Here is a 21,828-nt window from a genome sequence, read left to right on the forward strand (position 1 = left end):
ACCATCCTTTCTAGACTTCCAAACCATTTTAGGAGTTTCATCTCTATGGTGTTTATTATTGATTTACTGACACCCACAGCCTCTCTTGTGATGGATTTGGTACACAGTCCAGCTGGAGATGCCACAACTTCACCTCCAGAGTCCACATTTAGTACAAGCAACTTTTTTCTCTGAATGTTGTTTATTACAGACATTTCTGCTCTGTACATAACGATGTTTTCAACAGCTGAATGATATCATCTGTTTGGTACTTTTTGTTATTCCACAGGACAGAGTTCAATTTTTGTATGGCCCTCCTGCCCAGACCAATTTCATTATTTATGTCATCTTCACTTTTTCTGTTTGATGACATCATAACTCCCAGGCACTTAAATGACTTACACACCCTGATCTTATTAGCTTCACCATCCAGATGTTCTACAGAACTGTCAACTTTCTGATCTTTGGTTTCTGTCATGCTTATTATAGTGTCCCATCTTTCATGTTCCTCTTTTAACTTCTGAAGCTTGTTCTCAGCATCAATCTGGTCTCCTGCAATGACCACCTGGTCATCATTGAAGTGAAGTGTGTACAAGATTTCATCACCCACAGTGACTCCCACTGCCTCCACATTTGTTTCTCCATGCTTTAAATGCATCCTCCACATAGATTTTAAATAGTGTATCATGAAACTAGAGTGACGCTGAATTTCTCACTTTGACAGCACTTACACAGTTCATATAGTACTGTTTAACTGCTTTGATGTAAATAGTTGACAGACCACTATTCTTCATGCGTGTCTACAGATTGTTTTGTGGCACTATAGCATATGCCTTCTGCAAATCCATGAAGACTTAGTGGATCTGCCTCCCTCTGGCAAGCAATTTCTTGTGGGCAAAGGATTTCTTCTTTATTAGATTCTGTAATGTGAATACTCCATTAATATATGAGTGTCCGGTCTAAAACCATTCTGTTCTTCGGATATATAGCCCCCATCTCTATTCTTTTTTCATGATTCTCCCATATACATATCTACATTTTACATGTAAAACTGTGAGGCCAAGTTGAGTCATGCTAGCACAGCTCTGTTTGTAGAGCACTTGTCCACCAAAACCAAAGGTCCCGATTTCGAGTCCAGCTTTAATCTGACAGGACATTTCAATTCAGTGTACATTCCCCTGCACAGTGGAAATTCATTCTGGAAATAGTTTAGATTAACCTCATGCAAATGATCTAAGAGTATATCCTTTCTTTGTAGAGGTGGTGACTACACAGCATTATAGATTTATGAAACAATAAGGCCCCCAGCTCTGGTAGTGCTCGGCTAGAAGTAATTAAAACTGGCACATAACTTAGCTACCATAGTCCTGAAATTTTATTTAAAAAATTGCTTCATACAAAGTATATTGCAGAATCCTTGGGAGAAGTCTGATTTGATTGTATTGATACAATGTCGGCTGGAGACTGAATTCAATCAATCTTATTTTTAATGTGTAAGTCTACGTCCTTGAGAAACTTGTGTGGCAGAAAATTTTACTCCAGAATTAGTTTTTCACTCTGCAGAGGAGAGAGTGCTGATATGAAACTTCCTGGCAGATTAAAACTGTGTGCTGGACCAAGACTAACTCGGAACCTTTGCCTTTCGCGGGCAAGTGCTCTACCAACTGAGCTACCCAAGCACGAATCACGACCCGTCCCCACAGCTTCAATTCTGCTAGTACCTCGTCTCCTATGCTTCCAAACTTAACAGAAGGTCCCGAGTTCGAACCTCGGTCCGGCACACAGTTTTAATCTGGCAGGAAGTTTTGAAAAATTTTACTGTTTGTTTACTTTAGTTTTTGTATGTTTCGCAATTTACATTCACAGTAACTCACTATGATGGGGTTAGTGTCAGCAGGTTCAAAAATAAGATACATTTCCTCTGTGAAAACATGGCTACAAGCTGGCCATTTACATAAATAGATTTTTTTAAAAAACAACTTAATCTACATCAAAATTTAATACCTTTAACTCAACAGCACACATGTTATGTATTTACAAAGTCATCTATGGAGTAGAAGGATTTGTCAAGCAAACACGATTTCTTTTTTTAAACCTTAGCACCTTTAATTCACAAGGGCTGGATAGCTTTGTTCCTTTCTGTGCAAGAGTATGATTAAATTGTGGAAGGGGGGGGCTATTTTTGTTAGTAAAGTTGTATTTATCTGTAAGTGGCAATCAAAAAGTTTCTGTTTAAGTGTTGCTGCAGCATATATACCACATAGCTTGACTCCAGTGCAGGTATATAAGCAGTATCATGTAGGCAATGGATTAGTGTAGCATTTGTCTTTCCGATGTGTGTGCAGTAAACGCAGAAACATGAACCATTTTAAACATTTTGTGGCTGTAAACTCAGCATCCATGTATGCAATTATATAAAATGTAACAGCCAGCCAACCAGTTGCACACAATTAAAAAAATAATAAAATAAATAAAAATAAACACACATTAACCAGGTTTCAATAGTTCTAAGACTATCTTCATCAGATTTAGCCTTAGAAAGTGGTTAAAGTGTGTGTTTCCTTTTAATTGTGTGCAACCGGTTGGCCGACTTTTACATTTTATATAACATTAACTATGGCAACATTATTAGCAAATATGTCCAAACCAGACCAATGTACCATTATTCTTTTCTTAGCTGCCAAAGGACAAACACAGGACACATCCATGAGAGAATGAAAAACTTCACGAGGCAGCATGTCTGCCAAATGGTGCGATAAGTTCCGTGCTGGTCACGATTAAACACAAATTGCTTTCTGATCTGGTGGCCAGCCTCATCCACTGTGGGCAACAACAAGCACTCTGTCAATGGTGCAATTGAGCGGACCAGTGCATAACCATTTGTGCACTCTAAAAGGCTCTCAATATTGGTTTTGGTAGTTTGCAACACATTATCCAGCAGGAGTTAGGCTACCATAAGATCTGCAGTTAATGGATACCCTGGGCAGCACATAAAGCTGAATGGCTGACTACCTGAAGCATCTGATGAGTTTCAATATTGAGGGCAAAAAGTTTCTAGAGTGTATTGTTGCACGAGACTAAAGCTGGTGCCACCACTGGGAAATGGCTTGCAAGTGCCGATGATGCAGTGGTGTCATCCATTGTCCCCTCATCCCAAGAGGTTCAAGAGGCAGCCATCTGTCCGAAAGGTGATGTTCAGTCTGTTCTTTGATTACCAGGGCTTATTCATTTCAAGGAACGTGGTGTCTACATCACCGGGGAATGGTGCTGCGCGACACTGGAGAAATTAATATGTACAATTAAGGTGAAACATCTGGCAAAACTGTGACAAAGGGTGCTGCTTCTTCTTGATAATGCACACTCCCATACCAAAAATGTAGTAAGACAGAATTAGGCCAACTCAAGTGGGAGATGCTTGACCATCTGATCTATAGTCTATCTCTTCCCATGTGATTATCATGCCTGCAGCCCCTTGAAAAAGCGTTGACAATTCCTGTTGGACGAGGATGTGCAGCAGGCAGTTATGGACTTGTTCACGCAGCAGGACACAGTGTTTCATGAAACGGGTACCTTGAACATGGTGCGTCAGTGGCATGACTGCCTTGATGTTACACAAAAACAGGATTTATACAGATAAAAATGTCTCTGCTCAGTACACAAAGGAAAAAATTACTCAACATCAAGATACACAATTCCCTACAAGCTTGTGTCATATTTGGTGGTGGTCCCCTGTAGAAATTTTAAAAAGGCTAAAACATTATGTTTTGTAAAAGTCCTAAGGCAAAAAGGAATTTCCAGTATCATTTAACACTTCACAGATAAGAAGGAATGATATGGGATATGTTGCTGGTAATAGTTCGTAAGTTATGAGGTATCAGTAATGACCTACACACTGCACCTTAAAATATGCGAGTACCATTACTGTAATACGAGAGCACTTGTACATACGATGACATAATGAACTCCTTGCTGCCAATATAGTATTGCATATCACAACATCAGTAAAAGTTTGTAATTGTTATTAACATAATGCATGGTCATTAATATTTGATTATTCGGGTAATTATTGCTGTAGACATCTGGCTGTAAAGTAATATATGCACTTACTCATGTAAAATTTGTAACGTGACGCATTCTATATCTGAGTAACACTCTCTCAACATGGATCCACAGAACATGAAGTTAATAAAAAAAAGTAGATAAATTATCATCCAGCATCAGACTAAAATATCAACATCAAGTGTGGTTTTTTTTTTTTTTTTTTTTTTTTTTTTTTTTTTTTTTTTTTTTTTTTTGCACTGAACTGCTGTATCAGTTTCTGCTTCTGAAAATAATCTCACTTCACATTTATCATCCACGTTTACGGGTGAGCCCATTTCAAGAAAGAAAAGCTCCCCATTCTGCTTTTTAAAATCAGTTTTTTCAGTAAAGTTCGTATATAATCAATTACTAGAGATATGTGGGGGGAAATTTAAGGGATGGTGCTAATAGTGACAGCTGTAACTGAACTGGGAGATTCCGGAAAATGGGTGAAAGTAAGAGCTACGGATGAGAGTTAATGTAAATGGCATCAATTACACTTGTGCTCATGCAACTACATGTACTCATGCAACTGCGGGGAAAAAATAGACATCTGCAAGTGCAACTCGTATACGAAGGTTGAGTGCAGAACTCTCGTTCAGTTTTTATCATCACATAGTTTGTTTAATGGAGAGTGAAAAAAGAACTGGTTGCTTCATCACAGGTTTGCTTAGGCAACAATAGAGAATACAAAAACTGCAAACTGCACTGGAGACACTACAAGAAAGGTGTTTTACATCACGGAAACATATCACCACAAATTCTGAAAGCCCACATTCCGCTACAAGCCAAGAAAAACTTATGTCCTTACACATAGATCTCTCATAACAGCCATAATAGCAAAAATCACAAGAAATTTGGGTCTGTACAGAGAAATGCTAACATACATTCTTTTCAGAACCCATCTCCTAACAATAAGAATGTTGAAAATGGCTCTAAGCACAATGGGACTTAACATCTGAGGTCATCAGTCCCCCTAGACCTAGAACTAGTTACACCTAACCAACCTAAGGACATCACACACATCCATGCCAGAGAGAGGACTCGCACCTGTGAACGTAGCAGCAGCACAGTTAGGAATAGGGGTGCCGGAAGAGGCGGGGGGATGACTTTGGTACACCATATACCCTTAGTCACATACCACAGAGTAACTTGCTGACTACAGGTCTAGACAAAAGATAGGAAAATGGTAAGGTAAAACATGGTGCCCAGTAGGTGTTGCATGCAATGGAATGTTGATTAAGGTAACAGAATCGGTCTACAGAAACACAAAGTAAGTTTTTTTTTCCAGAGAGAGAGAGAGAGAGAGAGAGAGAGAGAGAGAGAGAGAGAGAGAGAGAGAGAGAGAGTAAACTGGAAGAGGACAAGCATGAGGCAGGAAACTGACCATGACTATTTCAGGAGAATCACATGTGCTTGACTGAGTGAGTAATAGGAACAACAGAAAAACCAAACCTGAATGGCCTGAAAGGTATTAGAAACTTATTCCTTCTAAAAGCAAGTGCAGCATCTTTACTATGGAGCCAACATGCTTACTTACAAAAGATGAGAGCACATGAAGTGTAGTTAACTTTCACCTGAGTGAGATGGGTGTTATTCTTGCATGTTATACAGTGGAATTGTGTTCAGAAGTTATCAATCTAATACAAAAAAGTAACACTAAATTCCCAAGTACTGTTACCTCCAGTAACATATTCCTTGTGTACTTTTCCATACAACATACAGGAAATTTTGTGCTTAAACACTCACATCTTTGTGCATTTCTAACTCTTGCAATTGATGAAAGTACATTTTATTGGAGACATATGAATCCCAACTTTATCTTCAACGTGGATAGCTGAAGAAACGAATTAAAATTTTAGTTTGGTTCTTCAGCTTTCATTCTTACAGTTGAATTCAAAATATTCTGGTAATGATTCAATTACTACAAGGGAATGGAAGAAAAGGAAATTATGTTTACAATATTTTTTACAATGTTTTCTTCAGTACAATAATTATGAGACCATTTCTTATATTATCTCTAAAATTCTGTACTTCTTGATAGACAAACATGTGCTCAAAAACATGTATCTTCAAAAGCCAACATAATGGCAAAGAGACCATGTTTCTGAATCTGTTTTATGTAACATGTGTTCAAAAAATTATCGATCCATCAGTGAAAAGTAAAAAACACTGGTAATATCTCAAAGTATTGCCACAGGATGCCTCTAGCACTTTGTTGGCACTGAAGAAAAGCATGAAAGTTATGATATGTCTTGATAAAAGTGCACTTAATGGTGCTGGCAGCTTTAATCTTGTGTGCTGCAGTTGGTAACTGTTTGCACAGTGAATGATGGGAGGTGAAAGCAACAAATAATGAGTGGGATGATTAAGCTACATGGTGAAACCAGTGATAAAATAGTATCTGATAAACATCTTCAGCATGTGTGTACAACTGCCAGTTTTCCCCCAGTCCCATTTGTCAGCAATGCCATTTCACAACTGGACGATAACATCAGAATACGAAACAATATCCCAAGAAATCCTGCCATATTCTGAAAAACTTACAATAAACAAAACACACATGAAAACAAGTAACCTTTAACCCATGATAGCCAGATCAATTATCATCAACTCTCACTATTCATGCCAAAAACTAGTTATCAATTAGTATTTTCTACCAAAACAAGCCAATAGATTCAGCTATTCTCTCTGGCTACTCTATACTATCAACACTATCACCTGACTGGCTATGACCGTGAGAAACAAACTGCCAATAGCAGCATGCAGAGGAAGAACTGCATACACCATAAGTGCACTTCAACCTTCACAAACAGCAAAAATCACATTTTACACAATGATTAAATTTCACATGTCATGAGACATTAAGCCAAGAATAAATCAACATTAACATGTTCCCTGTTTCGGGCGAGTTCTATCAAAGTTTTCAACAATAAAGAGACAAACAGACTCCTGATTTCGAACATGGTTATTCTTCAATATTCTATGGAGAATGTTCAGTCTGCAGAGACACCATAGGATGATATGACATGTTACTTTATCACACGGTCTTAAACACTTATAAATAAAGAATGAAGTAGTATCACAAACAGAACAAAATGAATTTTTAATGCAGTCCATTTGAACTTTTTTAGTTATTTGTTGTTATTTTTGTGTTAGAGATACACTACACATTTAAATGCTTAAGATAAAAACAACAGTCCAAAATATGAGAGCTAATGTAACGTGATAGTGGCAAGTGCATCGAGATGTAGTGAAAATGCAGATCACAGGGCTTAAAGACTGTTCACATTACTTAACTATAATTACTTTCAGTACCAATCACAAGTAATAACACAGTGAACCACTGCAATAGGAGAAAAGCACAACAGATGCAGTACACCCTGCTCTTCAGCTCAATATATTAGGTTTCATACTTTAAATGTAACTGTAGCCTCACATATTGTTTCACATTACATTACCATAAAATCACAACAGTGAAGTAGGGAGAGCTACAGCAGCACAACAAATCTGAACAAACTAGCCAACATTTGAAATTAGAAACAGAAATATTCAATGGTGCCATTTGGGAACAAAGCATACACATTTTGATATGAACATCTGACAGCATTAAATCATAGCTATAACTTCTTACAAATGTGGTAAATGCAGAATTACGCGAACTTTCTACACAGCTTGAAAAAAATTTAAATAGTTACGTTTGAAAACAGATGTTACACGACTGTCTTTCATGTATATCACAGTCTGAAACAAATTTCTCTCGAAAAGTATGACAAGGCCATGTTTTAGTGACTAACTTAAGACCGTAAATCTGACAAGACAATATCTGTGATAGATGCGGATTTGTTGCTTGTGATATCCAGAGTCACACACTATAACAAAATTTGGTTCGAATTTTTCTCATAATTGAAGTAACCTGCTTATTCATTCGTACGCACAATGCGGATGCCTACTTTTCTTTGTGCATGCAGACTACTTAGATTCAACACACTGTCATTAGTTCTTAACATTCTAACCCTTCCTGTCAACTATCGGGGGTCCAATATTGCGATCAGTGCAAACATAAATAATAAATATTTCCGGAAAGTGCCATTTGGTTAACCATGTCATGTCTACTGGTTAAGGGACATGGGGGCGTAACCATTGTCCGATAATAATTATCGCTCTTTTATGCTAATAGCAATTTACACAATGATAACTTACATTTAATAAGAAATCGACGATGCGGTTGTCTAATCGCAGAAACTTCGTGCACTGTACTGTAGGGTCCTCATGACTCATACCCCGAAGCTTCGGTACCACCCCTCACTTTCCCCACCACATGTACACTACCAGCCCTCCTTAGATTGCTTAACAGCCGATACTCAGAAACGTCAGAATTCTTCCTCCCCCTCCCATGCTAGCACGACCAACACTACAGATTAACGCTTATGACAATTAGTCACTCACTAAATGTGAAAATTCAAATAATGTAGTTGATTTGATGAGCTTGTACGACAAAACGAAGACATAAAATAATTGTTCCCATGTCAATTTTGTGCACTGTATAAACTTTATTATTGGATTCTCATAATCTACTGCGAAGTACCATCCCCTTACTGTATAACAATACACATTACACAACCAATACTTTTATTAAAGTTCGCCTGTTTTAGTAAATGACAACAACCAAAACGTAATGTTTACAACAGCCCTGGACATTGCACAAGTTCCGCCCATTCACACCCACAGAATAACACCCCTCCACACCTATCCATATGGCATAAGGCCATAAGCTAACCCCCAACGTTATTTAAAAGGGAGGTTGGGCCCGAAGCTAAATCGGCTGTGATTGGCTGGCGCAGTGACGTCACTGTAGGAGCAAAGCGAGGCAGCGGCTAGCGCAGCAAGCGACTATTACTAAGGACAAGCAACTACTTATAACACTAATAAGTTATCAGGAAATTATTTAAAACAGTTGATTTACCTGTTTAGATGTTTGCAGTAGAAGAAGAGTGCCACTGTCTTGATTTCCGCTTCTGTGCTGCTTTCTGCATTTTATGCTTCGTATTGAGGAACCGCATACGAATGAAAAGTCGTGTTCTGACATACAGTTTTGTTAACGCGTGACGAAAATTCCGGATATTTAGTTTGGACAGCAGTGCATATTGTTTTCACTATATTTTTTTTCCTTGGGAATACTATCCAATCCATTAAATTCATTAAAAATTAGTTCAAACTGAGATACCTTATGTAGCCACTCATCTGTTGGAACTGTAAGCCCACCGCGAGATAGAAATTCAATCCAACCATAATTTTCATTTTTTGGGGGACTTAAAATATCAGCAGACGGCGTTCCCAGTGTCTTGTCACAGTTCTTTGCACGATATGCAATGTAGCCAGCCAGGTAACGGAATCCTTCTGCAGGGCAGTCACATCCTTCGTTGACAGCAGATTCTTCTGGTGCAGGTTGAACAGGAAAGTTAATATCTCGTAGCTCTTTTTCACCATCTATCATTTGCAATGCTTCGCTCATGTCAGGCAAAATTCCTGTGAGCAGATGTGACGTCAAACAATCCGTCACACTCATCTGCCTCTACTGATGTGCCACTTGACAGAGGGATGTCATGAGCATTGTGTCCCAGCAGTAACAGCCGTAATCGATATTTTACCTCTGTTGGAGAAGGGTTCAAATGGAAATATCTAATTTCTCTGATCTGTGAGAAAAAATTTTCCAGTGCATCCTGGTTCAATCTTGCAGTTAAAATATATGTTATTTGTAGTGGCTGAAGATCTGAAAACAGTCCAAATAATGACCGAACAGTTGTCATAATGCCTTTTTGGAATGGCAGCAAGTGATTTGCATTGCCTACGCACATTTTTTCGGCACACGTATACAGTTTTCTCAACCACATGATAACACATTCTTATTGTACCGTCGAGCATTCAGAATATCAAATGCGTCGTTTGCTAACTGAAAAAAAATTTGCTGCTTCCTCTTCTTCAGGCATTAGGTACTTTATGGCTTTAGCTGAGGTACTCGAAAAAAGTTGCATTGCCAAATAAACCCTTTGACGCTCTCTCCCCTTGACACTGAGATGAAGCTGTGACAGTTTAGGACACAACTTCATTTCACTCCTATCTAATGCGAGCAGTCTTTCTACAATAGATTTATTAACAATTTTCCCACTAGGAAGCTTTAGTCCGTCATCCAGAAAGTGGTTCCTCATTACTTTAAACAAATGCGGAACATCAGAAAACACCCAGATTCGTTTATTTTCATACTGCGGATTGGAAAAGCAGGAATTTGTTTCTGTCACATTAAAATCTTTCCACACAGATCGATTTTTTGTTCCAAGGTCGCACACTGCCGCAACAAGATCGTAACCAACATCTTGTAGAGAGCAGATAATACTGTTTAACCGATCAGCTGTTATTTGTGTGTCAAAATCATAGTAAATGGGTTGCTTCCATCCAGAAAACAAACCACGTACCATAACAAATAGCACGTTACTGTGTGGCCCTACAACACGATCTTCAACAGGATCATAAATAATATTGGTGTCTACATTCATTTCGTCGAATGATAGCACACACACACACGTTCAGTTTTTGTCAATACAGATGAGTGGGCTTTCATTAGTTGCAAAACGTCTGTCAGCACACCAGGAAAGCATCTGAAAGAGCGTGACGTCCATCTCTTAAGTGTTGACAGTCCTGGAAGTGGGAAACCGACCTGATTTCTTAAAAACAAATAACACTTCCTAGACACAGCACGAAGTGTAACCGCTTTACAGATATCTTCAAAATGGTTCAAATAGCTCTGAGCACTATGGGACTCAACTGCTGTGGTCATAAGTCCCCTAGAACTTAGAACTACTTAAACCTAACTAACCTAAGGACAGCACACAACACCCAGCCATCACGACGCAGAGAAAATCCCTGACCCCGCCGGGAATCGAGCCCGGGCGTGGGAAGCGAGAACGCTACCGCACGACCACGAGATGCGGGCACAGATATCTTCCCTTTGCCATTTTGCTAGTTTCTTTCCACTCAACAAGCAGTTTATCTGTGTTTTTGAAAACAATTTGCCTAATATTTGAGTCACTTTCTCCTGCACTTGCTTCTTTTGACACTTTTGTTGATATTTTATTTTCTCACCACAAGCTTTCACTTTGAGTTTCAAACGCTTCTCACTACACCTGAGATTTGCACACATAGCTGTCAGTCTGCGGTTCCTATATTCTAATTCTTCTATACGTTTACAGAGTTCGCTGATCTGTTTACTATCAGTGTCACAGTCATCTGTCGCTGTTGACTGGTCTATTTTTCTTTTTTTCGGAGACACACTAACCAGGTGCTCAATTGCATGTTTCATTGTCTTTCTTGCCTGCAACCGGTCTGCCCTATTCGGAGAAACTGTGTCATCAGGGCCTGAATCTCCATTAACACTGGGAACACTTCCTGGTATATTCACACTCGGCACTGCGTCTGGTTTAAGTGTTTTTGTCGGCGGTAGATTGAGAAGTTCTACTCGCAAGTCACGTACATAATCATCGGATGTGAAATGCAACGAACAAACAGTTGACGTCGCAACATTGAAGCGATCTTTTCGGTGACACTTCATAATCCAGGCCTTCTGCACTTTAACGTCTTTTGGGAACGAATGATAAATTATATCCGTGCCTTTTGTCTTTCGGCTGTACGACAGACACCCTGTTACAGCACACCCAGGCATTTTAACGCAACACTTTTACAAATCACCGAAACAACACCACAAACTAAAGCAAAACAACAACATCGGTAAAACAGCTCTTTTGGCGCCTCGACACAACGTAAACACGGCACGTGCTCCTATGCTGACGTCATGCGCAGAACGACGAAATATTCGCCGATCTGCGCAGGCCAATTGGGCCCCACCTGCTAAACGTGCGTCTCGCGGGCCCCGAGGAATCGCTTCATGACGTCATCAACAAGGCTGAAAGTGTGACAGCGCTGCCTGGTGACTAGACCTGTAAACAACTCTGTTGACGTAAGTGACGTCACACGTTGGCTACAGTGTTTATACAACTTGCCTTCAGCTGTTGTTTTGGAATGTCAAATCAATCCAGATTGTTTGAATGAAGCTTCCGTTAACAGAATAAAATGTAGAAAGAAGGTTTAAATGCGAATAATCTGTATTATGGTGACATGATAAATTCGCAGCGTAGTCAAGGTTACGTATTAGATTCGTACGTGATTGACTGAAACCAACTCATTACAAATTATTGGTCGAAAGGCAGAGTGATTTATAGCATAACACATATTACGCATTGCGGACAATGTGTCTAAATGTTTTTAACGCATTAACTGCTGCTTACTAATGTAGGCTAACTACCACTGAGACGTTTGCAGCACGAATTTGTCTTTGAACCCATACCAGCAGTAGCAAAAGCGGAAAAACGAATCAAATATGGTAAAGGATGCGTAGTGGAACGCCCATTGCATTTTTCCAGTTTGCGTACGATATCTGTACGTAATATGCATCAAAACACGTCGGATGCTTGTTCATTTTCTAATATATGTTTTTGGGGGATGACCTAGTAGTTTTATTTTTTTTATAATGAGAAATGCGTTAAATGTGGGAAAGTGCATTTAAATATGCCACAAACAAATATTAGGCAAAGACACACATCTGTCTGTTACCACAACCTTTATTTCTCATTCGCTGTGTTCCACAACTGTCAACGAAATTATCGCTTTTCAACCTAATGTAGACCTCAGACTATGCTACAAATAAAGTTATTACTCCAGTCAAGGTTTCTAGGGAAAAGGTGGCGAAATCCAGTATAGTGCTCTTGCCCAGACATGTGCTCTTGCCCTGTGTGCGTTACCGATATGCTTAAATTTTGATCGTTGTTTTTCTGTAAACAAACAGCTATATGCCAATCACATCTTCCTGTATGTAGTTTCTCAAAAATCCAGTTTATGTTATCTTAAAATAAAAAGAGCTCAATGAGGGAATATTAATAGATCGAAGCAATACTGACATCTCCAAATTGTAAGACTGCTATAGATGGAAGTCACTGATTGTCAGAGTGTGTCAGTGGGACAAAACATTTGAAGCAAATCACGAAGCTTTAGGTTAGTTCAACTATTACTTCTTAATGTAGTAGGCAGCCACAATTTTCTTCCGTATTTTTATGTATATACATACTACACAAGCAACCAAATGGTACCGTTCCACTCGCAAATAGAGAGAGGGAAGAAAGGCTGTCTATCATCCGAGCCCTGATTTCTCATGCCTTCTAAATTTTCTCAATAGTGTTATACAAAATAATACTCGCACATAGTATGAAACTACTGGTAACCTATCTAGCATCCAGCCTCTGAGTTGCTTCAATGTATTGCTTAAATCTGACATGGATCTCAAACTTTGGAGCAGTACTCATGAATGTGTCACGTAAGTGTTCGATACGGGTGGTCTAAGTGATCTTCCCCTCATTTCCAGTCACAAACTATATTCATCTTCCCAGAGGAAGGGAGTAATGACCCTGAAAGCTAGAAATGGTTTTTTTTATTCAAGTGCTGTTTCTCTCATACTTTGTACAAAGCATTTCAGAATTTTACAATGAGTACTGGCAGCCCTACATATAATGGTAACATTAAAACCCTGTTAATTTGAACCTTAGTGTTAACTATCATATGCATCCTTGAGTAAGGACATTACGTTTAATTATAATTATAGAAGGAGAGGCTAATAAAATATTTTTTTTTTACTTTTTATTTTATTAATATCTTAAGATTATCAGTTTGCTGCCTGATGTCTTGTAGCCACCTCTTAAAGACTTTCAATCAGAATGTGAAATTCCATTTCCTTCCAGTATTTTGTAAGTTCATTTCACTGAACAGAGTAAAATTACCCCTATTATGGACAACAAATACTATTAGGGAGTAAATATGTTGACATGTAAGTGAAAGACTCCGAAGGCCCTGAAGAGACTTCTGTAAGAAGCTGCACTATCGATTTTACACAATAATTTTACTAACATGGATCAAAAGTTCTGTTAACTTGCCATATCAGATTTGAATAATATCGCAAGCTTTTCATAACAGCCTCCATCACCGTCACCAATAATGGTACTGGTATGTAATGGTATGGTGTACTGTAGCAGCACATTAAAAGTGTTTCAATTGAATTGAGTCTGCATTATCTCTCTTCCCCATGTCCTTGACATTAATGCTACCAAGTTATGTTCTTGTACAGTAATTAGTTTCCATGTTATTTTATTTATTTATCGTGTCAGAAGCAAACTAAAAAAAAAAAACAATATTAGATACATTACTACATACATACATACATTATGGTTTATAAATTAAACTAGTCAAGAATGAAATAAATGATTAGACACAGATTGTGTTGTCAAACATAAGGTAATTTTAATCTATACAGTGGATGCCCAAAAATTTGCAACGTCCAGTGCACTTTGTGTAGCGTTTACGAGGTCCTCCATGGTGCACACAGTTGGAGGTAATGTGTATTGTAGTAGATGTGTTGAAGTCTGCATGGCAACTCCGCAGTCACGCTGGAGAGAGTCCACGTGGAAGCCCCACCCCTCCAGATTACTCTTGGATCTTGTGACAGAAGAACGCAGGCAGTTGAGTGATTTCCAAGTGGACCATTTCTCTGTGTGGCCTGGGGGAACTACTTCTTGCGGGATCAGCCACTCCTGCAGATGCTGGCATCTGACGTGCCATCTCTTCTCCCGGTGTTGATGTGGAGTGTCAGCGAGTGGTTCTGTACTGTGAAGGAAGCTCTTTCTAGACACAAGTCTTTGCTGTGCCAGTTGGTGGCCATGTAGTGGGTGGGCTTCGGATGTTAATGCCTTCTTCATTTCACTCCGTGCTGCTGTATCTCTTCAGATGTCCGGGGGGGCTATGCCGGATAAGCAGTACAGTTTTTCCACAGGTGTGGCTCTTAGACAACCCGTGGTGATACGACATGTCTCATTCAGAGCAACATCAACTTTCTTTGTATGTGTAGATCTGCACCATACTGGGCAAGCGTACTCAGCTGCAGAGTAGCAGAGGGCTAATGCGGATGTGCGCACTGTGTCTGGCTGTGCTCCCTATGTTGTTCCAGTCAGCTTCCTAACCACATTGTTCCTGGCAGCCACTTTTTGCTTTGTTTTTAAGCAGTGTTCCTTATATGTAAGAGCACGGTCCAGAGTGACTCCGAGATATTTTGGAGTCTTGCAGTGTTCTAAAGAGGTTCCTTCCCAATCTATCTGCAAGGTTCTACTAGCCTGTCTGTTTCGGAGGTGGAAAGCACAGGTCTGGGTCTTAGAAGGATTTGGTTTCAATTGATTGTCCCTGTAATAGGCAGTTAATTCTTTCAGAGCACCAGTTAGCTTCCGCTCCACCCTCTCAAAGCTGTGATCTTGTGCTGTGATTGCTCGGCCATCTGCATATATGAAGCTTTGTGTTCCTTCTGGTAACGGCTGGTCATTAGTGTATATATTGAAGAGGGTGGGTGCCTGTACACTGCCCTGTGGCAACCCATTTTTCTGCTGCCTCCATCTGCTACTTTGTCCTTGATATTCCACAAAGTATCTTCGGTTCTGCAGAAGATTTCTAATTAGACAGGTTAGTTTATAGTCCTTGGTGAGGTTGTATAGCTTCAACAACAAGAGTCTGTGGTTGACAGTGTCGTAGGCGGCTGAAAGATCTATAAACACCGCTCCTGTTATCTGCCACCTTTGGAAGCCGTCCTCTATATGCTGTGTCAAATTCAACACCTGTGCTGTACAGCTCTTCCCTTGTCTGAATCCTGCCTGTTGAGGGATCAGTAATGGTTCTATCATATCTGTAATTCTTTGGAGGATCAACCTTTCCAGTACCTTATACAGGTGGCATAGGAGAGAGATTGGCCTATAGCTTTTGGGGTCATCCCGGTCTTTCCCTGGTTTATGTATAGCTACAATTTTTGCTTTCCGCCAAGATTTTGGTATCTTGCTGCTCTTGACACAATTATTCATTAGCTCGAGTAGCCAGCACTTTGCGCCTGGACCAAAGTTCTTGATCTGTTCACTTCTTATGTCATCTACCCCTGCTGCTTTTCCGACTTTGCACTTATTTAGAGCTGAGTCGAGCTCATTCAAACTGAATGGTCGAGACAGAGTGTTTCCCTCTTGTTCGGGCTCCCTTTCCAGGGTTCGTCTCCCGATTTTACTGGTATGATCAGGTTTACCATTTTTCAAAAGCTGGTATGCGATCTGGCCTGCCTTCACATTTGTATGCGTATTGGGTTGGGAGGGATCATTGTTAAGGTGTCGTAACAATCTCCAGGTCTTTTGACTACTTCTACTCATCTCACATTCTGTCATCAGTTTAATCCACTGTTCTCTCTTCGCCTCAGAGATTGAGGAGAGAGTATTTTGCGCAGCCAGATAAGTCTCCTCGCTATAAGAGTTTTCTTCATATAGTCGATAGTATCCGTACAGCAGAGCAGCTGTTTCAGGTGTCACACCCTGCAGATACATTGTCCTACACCCTCTTGGAATTGATGCCCGGGAGCAATGTTTGACAGTTTGAACAAAGCTGTCATACTCTTCAGGAATAAGTCACACAGACTTAATCTCCTTGTCCAGCATCTTAGCAAATTTTTTCCAATCAGCTTTCTTGAAATTGTATCTCCGTTTGAAATTCACCTCCTGTGGCCTTATTGCTGGAAGAACTTGACATAGTAGTGGTGTTGCGTCTTTGGTATGGGCGAGCACACTGATTTGGAGCAAAGCTGTGTGATGTCTTCACTCACAAAGAGGAGGTCAGGGTTAAATCCACGTTGCCACCTGTCACTGTTGAAGGAAGGGGGGTAGCTTGCTGTCATGTATAAGAGACAACTGGCAGGATTCAGCCCAGGAGAGGACTGCCTCCCCATTTTCGTCATCTTCAGAGTATCCCCACAAATGACTATGGCTGTTAAAATCACCGATTACTACAGACGTCTTGCTGTTATGGAAGTTCCTGGGTGGTGTGAAGGAAAATGCAGCCGAAGGGGGCTTATACACAGAGGTAGCCACGCAGTTACTCAGCTCCACTGAAATGACTTCGATGTTATTTTCTACGGTGCAGTGAGCACTGATTATCTGAAGCCCTGGTCTTACAAATATAGCACTTCCATACTGAGAGTGCGGTGTTTCTGCAGCTAGTTTCATGCCCGGTATTTTTGGTCGTCTCTGTCGCTCATCTCTATGCGTCTCTTGTATACACAGGACGTTGCATTTTTTGTCACGGCATAGGTTGGATAACAGATGTTCTTTGGCTGATGATATGCCTTCAATATTTATAGATATGATAGTTAAAGTTGGCTCTGATAAGGACCGTTTATTTCCATGTTATAACATGTTAAATATAGAAGGTTTAACTGTAACCAAGCAGTAGTTTTCTTTGGTGACAATATCAGTTCCAGAGCACAACTGAATTTAAAAATCTGTCTTGTGGGGTGAAAATCCGTTACTGCTGCTATCTTGTGCTGACAATGAGATGACTTTCATAGAAATACTGAGTTATTTCATTTGTAATACAGTTTCATAGTTTTTGTAGTTGCTCACGATCTTTACACTTGCATGCAATGGGTGTAGCATCAGCATACAGAACTATCCTTGAATTTGAGGAGCAGTATTTTGTCATTTACACAAATCAGCAAAAGAAAGTATCCCAGTACAAAGTCCTGGGTACCCTGTATTACCTGTTAGTAATGTTAGATCTGTGTGTGCCACTCGCCATCCTTATGAGTGAAAACTGATTTGTGTTAGATAAGGTTTTATTAAGCTGTGAACAATTATCAGCATAATTACCAGCCGTTTTCCCTTATTATTTACTATCTCTCTCTACAAGCAACTGATAGAGATTAGCTAAAACAAATATGTAATTTCAGATGGAGGTCTGTCTATATCTAAAATTATGTTTCCTTTCCCATCTATAGCTTATCGCAGAAAGTTGAATAACACCTTCAACACGCAGGAATTACATCTTTGAGCACCAATTATTGCCACTTTTTGCAACATCACCATAAGGTTTGATAACCCTACTGAAAGATGAGCAGAAATTCTTTGTTAATGGGTGCATAATAAGATTCTTTTTTGGTATACCAATGCTCAGTAATAACTGGAACATCTGGTTTATTAAAACATGCTACTATGTCCAAATCATTGTGCTTATTTCCTAGGCTCGTAAAGTTTTGGAGGATGATCTTGGTTTGCAGGTTGCATTGTATCCACATATTTATTTATTTATTTTTTGTAACCATAAATATCCCCATTAAGCAAATCAGATGTGCTTGTCAAACTGGGAAGGGGAAACAAAAAGGCCACACATGTACAAAATATTAAAAGGAAAGATTCCAAAAGAGTTCCTGACAGCAAAATGTAAAACTTAATTGTTTTTGGATATATTACTTCTTATATCCTTCATTCAAAAACTTAAGAAGGTTGTTAGTTTAGTGTCTTCAAGGTGTAATGCTGTTTCATTGAGCATCGCAACAATAAAGTCTGAGATAGTAGTGTACTATGATACTACCTATGAAGAAATTGATGCACTGGATGTGAAGTGCACAGTTTAGTCTACCCAGCAGAAGATGGTCCTGCACTGTTCTATACCATCATGAATATACCTATACATTAGTGATATATTCGTCACTGACAGAAAATTGAATAATCACATTTTTGCTTCAAGTTTCTGAAATGGCAGTTGATGAGATCATATCTGAAGAGACAGCTATCAACCCACACTTTCAGCATGAGGTAGGACTAGCAATTACCAGAATTCTGAAATGTGGAGCTTGTAAACCTAGAGTTGCTCTAGGAAAACAAGTAAGATGTGACATGTGTTCCAGATCAAAGATGAGAAAATAAAAGGTTGCTGTATTAGTTATAGCACACAAATATGCAGTGAATACGAAGTGTGAAATGACTGTGTTCGCCGGCCGCAGTGGCCGAGCGGTTCTAGGCGCTACAGTCTGGAACCGCGCGACCACTACGGTCGCAGGTTTGAATCCCGCCTTGGGCATGGATGTGTGTGATGTCCTTAGGTTAGTTAGGTTTACGTAGTTCTAAGTTTTAGGGGACTGATGACCTCAGAAGTTAAATCCCATAGTGCTCAGAGCCATTTGAACCAACCATTTTTTGGCTATGTTCAAAGCTATGTAGACTTGTTCAATTCCTGGTTTAAGTAATTCACATTATTTCATTGCTGTTTCCTGCTGTCATCCATTAATATCTCAATGTCAACAACTACTTTGTTACTTTAAAACCTTCAACATGTTCACTGTGGCTGACACAAAGGTCAATAAGAGCTACTAACACCATGCTTTTAAGTGTCATCCACAGTGAATGTGCAAAACAAGAACATTTTTGCAATTTAATTGAAAGTCCTAATTCAGCTTCCTTTTTCAGGCATGTTTATTTTTAAATATTAAAACTGATGAGAGCTTCATTACTAGACCACTAATTTTGAAATCTGGATGACATCATCCCAGCACTGTAACAAAATGTGCACAATACCCAACAGGTTAAATACAATCTCTCGTCTCCACAAATTTGCACCTCAGATGTGTTGTATGTCATATAATACTGCAGTTAATTTTCCATATATCTGAGCAAACCCAGTTCTTGCGTGTCCAAGTTTATCTCATCTAGACATTGCACCTTTCCCTTAACTTTAGTGTGCTTTACAATAAAATTTGTATGAAAAGTTTTCTGTGTAAATTACCTATTCTACACCTACACCTAATGCTTGTATAACCCAGTGTGCCATTCAGGTGGTTTACTTGTGTGTCAATATAATTGTCAGGTTTGGTATGAAAGGGTTTCTTGAAATATATTCCCACATAAATTTTTTACTATCTATTCTCAGTTGCAAAATATATTACGCACTGTCAGTGCCATTTCAATGCAAAAATTTTAAATCATGCTGGAGAATATACCAATAACACAGTTCCAGCACACCCCAGAAATTTGATTTTAGTTGCTTCAACCAATGAGAATTACAGGCCAAGTCTTGCACTGCCCTGTTTTGTGTGTTAACCCGTTGGCTGGCATGAATGTGCTGGTGGTCACAGCAGACTGCTCTGCTGGGGCCAGCAGTGATATGGTAACAACCAGGTATCAGCAATTTTACACTTTTATCTTACCGAGGAAAGATATTTACTTATATTTGATATTCCTTGCCATTTCCAGACTATTTTTGGGTGTGCAGTATTTTTATTTAAATGTCTTACAAAACCAAACAATTAAATGACCACGAAGTTATTCATGAATTCATTTTTAGATACATATTTAAGTGTGTAAAGGATAATTCCTGAAACAGTAATTAGCATTCTAGCTGTTCTTTTATCCACAACTGTACAGATGCATATACAGTACTTCACATTCAAAGTTCCTAAATGCCCGCTTAACACATTGACTACCATGCTGCTCACAGCAGAGCAGGACACTTAATGCTGTATGCCTAACCTGGTGGTGAAACATCCATTACTAGTCATGTCAGGGTCAAGAAATGCAGAAGATAATCTCTCGGGGAGTACTATAATCTAAAAACGTAAAATTATAACTAAAAAGGTCATTTCCAATTATGTCTACCAAGCAAATTATGCTTTCAGTCAGTGATTTCTTTTGCCATAAATGACTAGTGAACGCACATGCCAGAGGATGGTAAATATTCATACTTTGCCTCTGACAAGCAGCAAAGCCATTAGAAACAGCTATGCACATAGTCCAATTTATGTTGAAATTATCACCTGGGTATTTTAATTAAATTTGGTCTACTATAAGCAACATGATAAAGGAATCAAAAGAAACACACACACACTGAGTTAATTTCTTTATTAACAACGCTCGGATTTCCACATCACTATAGAGGTACCAAGCTTGATGCGTTACTCGTTTTTTTACATGGCGAGTTTCCCCAGTAGGCCTATAAACCATGAAACAGACAAAAAGCTACTTCTCGCTGTCTTCTCTTCTTTGGATTTTCACTTCAGAAACTGAAATATCCATTACAAAAACAGATTACATCACTCACAAATCTGGATTCAGTCATTGCAATTCATACCTATTTTACTGTAAAAAAATACTGACTATGATGAATGATGTAATTTTGAACATTCAAAAGTTTTCAGATGTGCAGGTTACTGACGTTAGAATACAGTTACTACACACTTTTTGGTCAGGAAAATGTTATGATGATTGCAACTTAAATACCGAAGCCATTTGTTATGAGAATACGCCATTACAACAAATAATCCACATAGATGCGTTGAAAGAAACTTTACTGGGTAACATAATGCATCAGAATACTATAGGCACAAAGAATGAAATTTCTGTAGATTTACCATACACTTTACTTTTATTGAGCATAATAAGATTACTAACGGAAGTTACTTACCGTCCATTATCTGGAATATAAACTATCCTTTCTCCTCTGCAAACATCTGCTTTTGCAGCAAGTATTATCAATTTTTTTCCGTGATTGAAAAGCTTTAACGCACACAAATCACAAAACCCGCCATTATACACATTACACACACACACACCCACAATGCATTAGCATGTCATGTTCAAAGAATATCCGCGTTTCGAAAACTACCAGCGATATTGGCTAGCGTGAGAAACGACGTCATGTCATGATGTGACGTCATGATACCTCGGGGCCCGCGAGACGCTTCTCCCTGCTAACCCCCGCCACGGTCATCCACATGTTCCGACATCAAAGTTATTAGTTTCACAGATATGCCAGATGTAAAAGCCCTCA

The 21,828-nt window shown here is 39.2% G+C and overlaps 1 protein-coding gene across 3 annotated transcripts in view; it reads right to left on the reverse strand.

Annotated features, from left to right (window-relative positions):
- The window catches only part of LOC126236316 (dynein regulatory complex subunit 6-like), a 177,342-nt gene that overhangs the window by 41,584 nt on the left and 113,930 nt on the right, over nucleotides 1-21,828 (reverse strand). Inside the window, exon 1 of one of the 3 annotated variants that reach the window (XM_049945527.1) lies at nucleotides 9,026-9,163. The exons of 1 other annotated variant lie outside the window; for it this stretch is intronic. In XM_049945527.1, coding sequence (XP_049801484.1) covers nucleotides 9,026-9,148 — 123 coding nt within the window. In that variant the 5' untranslated portion in view covers nucleotides 9,149-9,163. Of the gene's footprint in view, nucleotides 1-5,808; nucleotides 5,836-9,025; nucleotides 9,164-21,828 lie in introns of those variants that run through there. One more of the 3 variants, XM_049945529.1, reaches the window with a different exon arrangement.

The sequence above is a fragment of the Schistocerca nitens genome, chromosome 2 (assembly GCF_023898315.1).
Source record: "Schistocerca nitens isolate TAMUIC-IGC-003100 chromosome 2, iqSchNite1.1, whole genome shotgun sequence".
Taxonomy (NCBI): Eukaryota; Metazoa; Arthropoda; class Insecta; order Orthoptera; family Acrididae; genus Schistocerca; species Schistocerca nitens.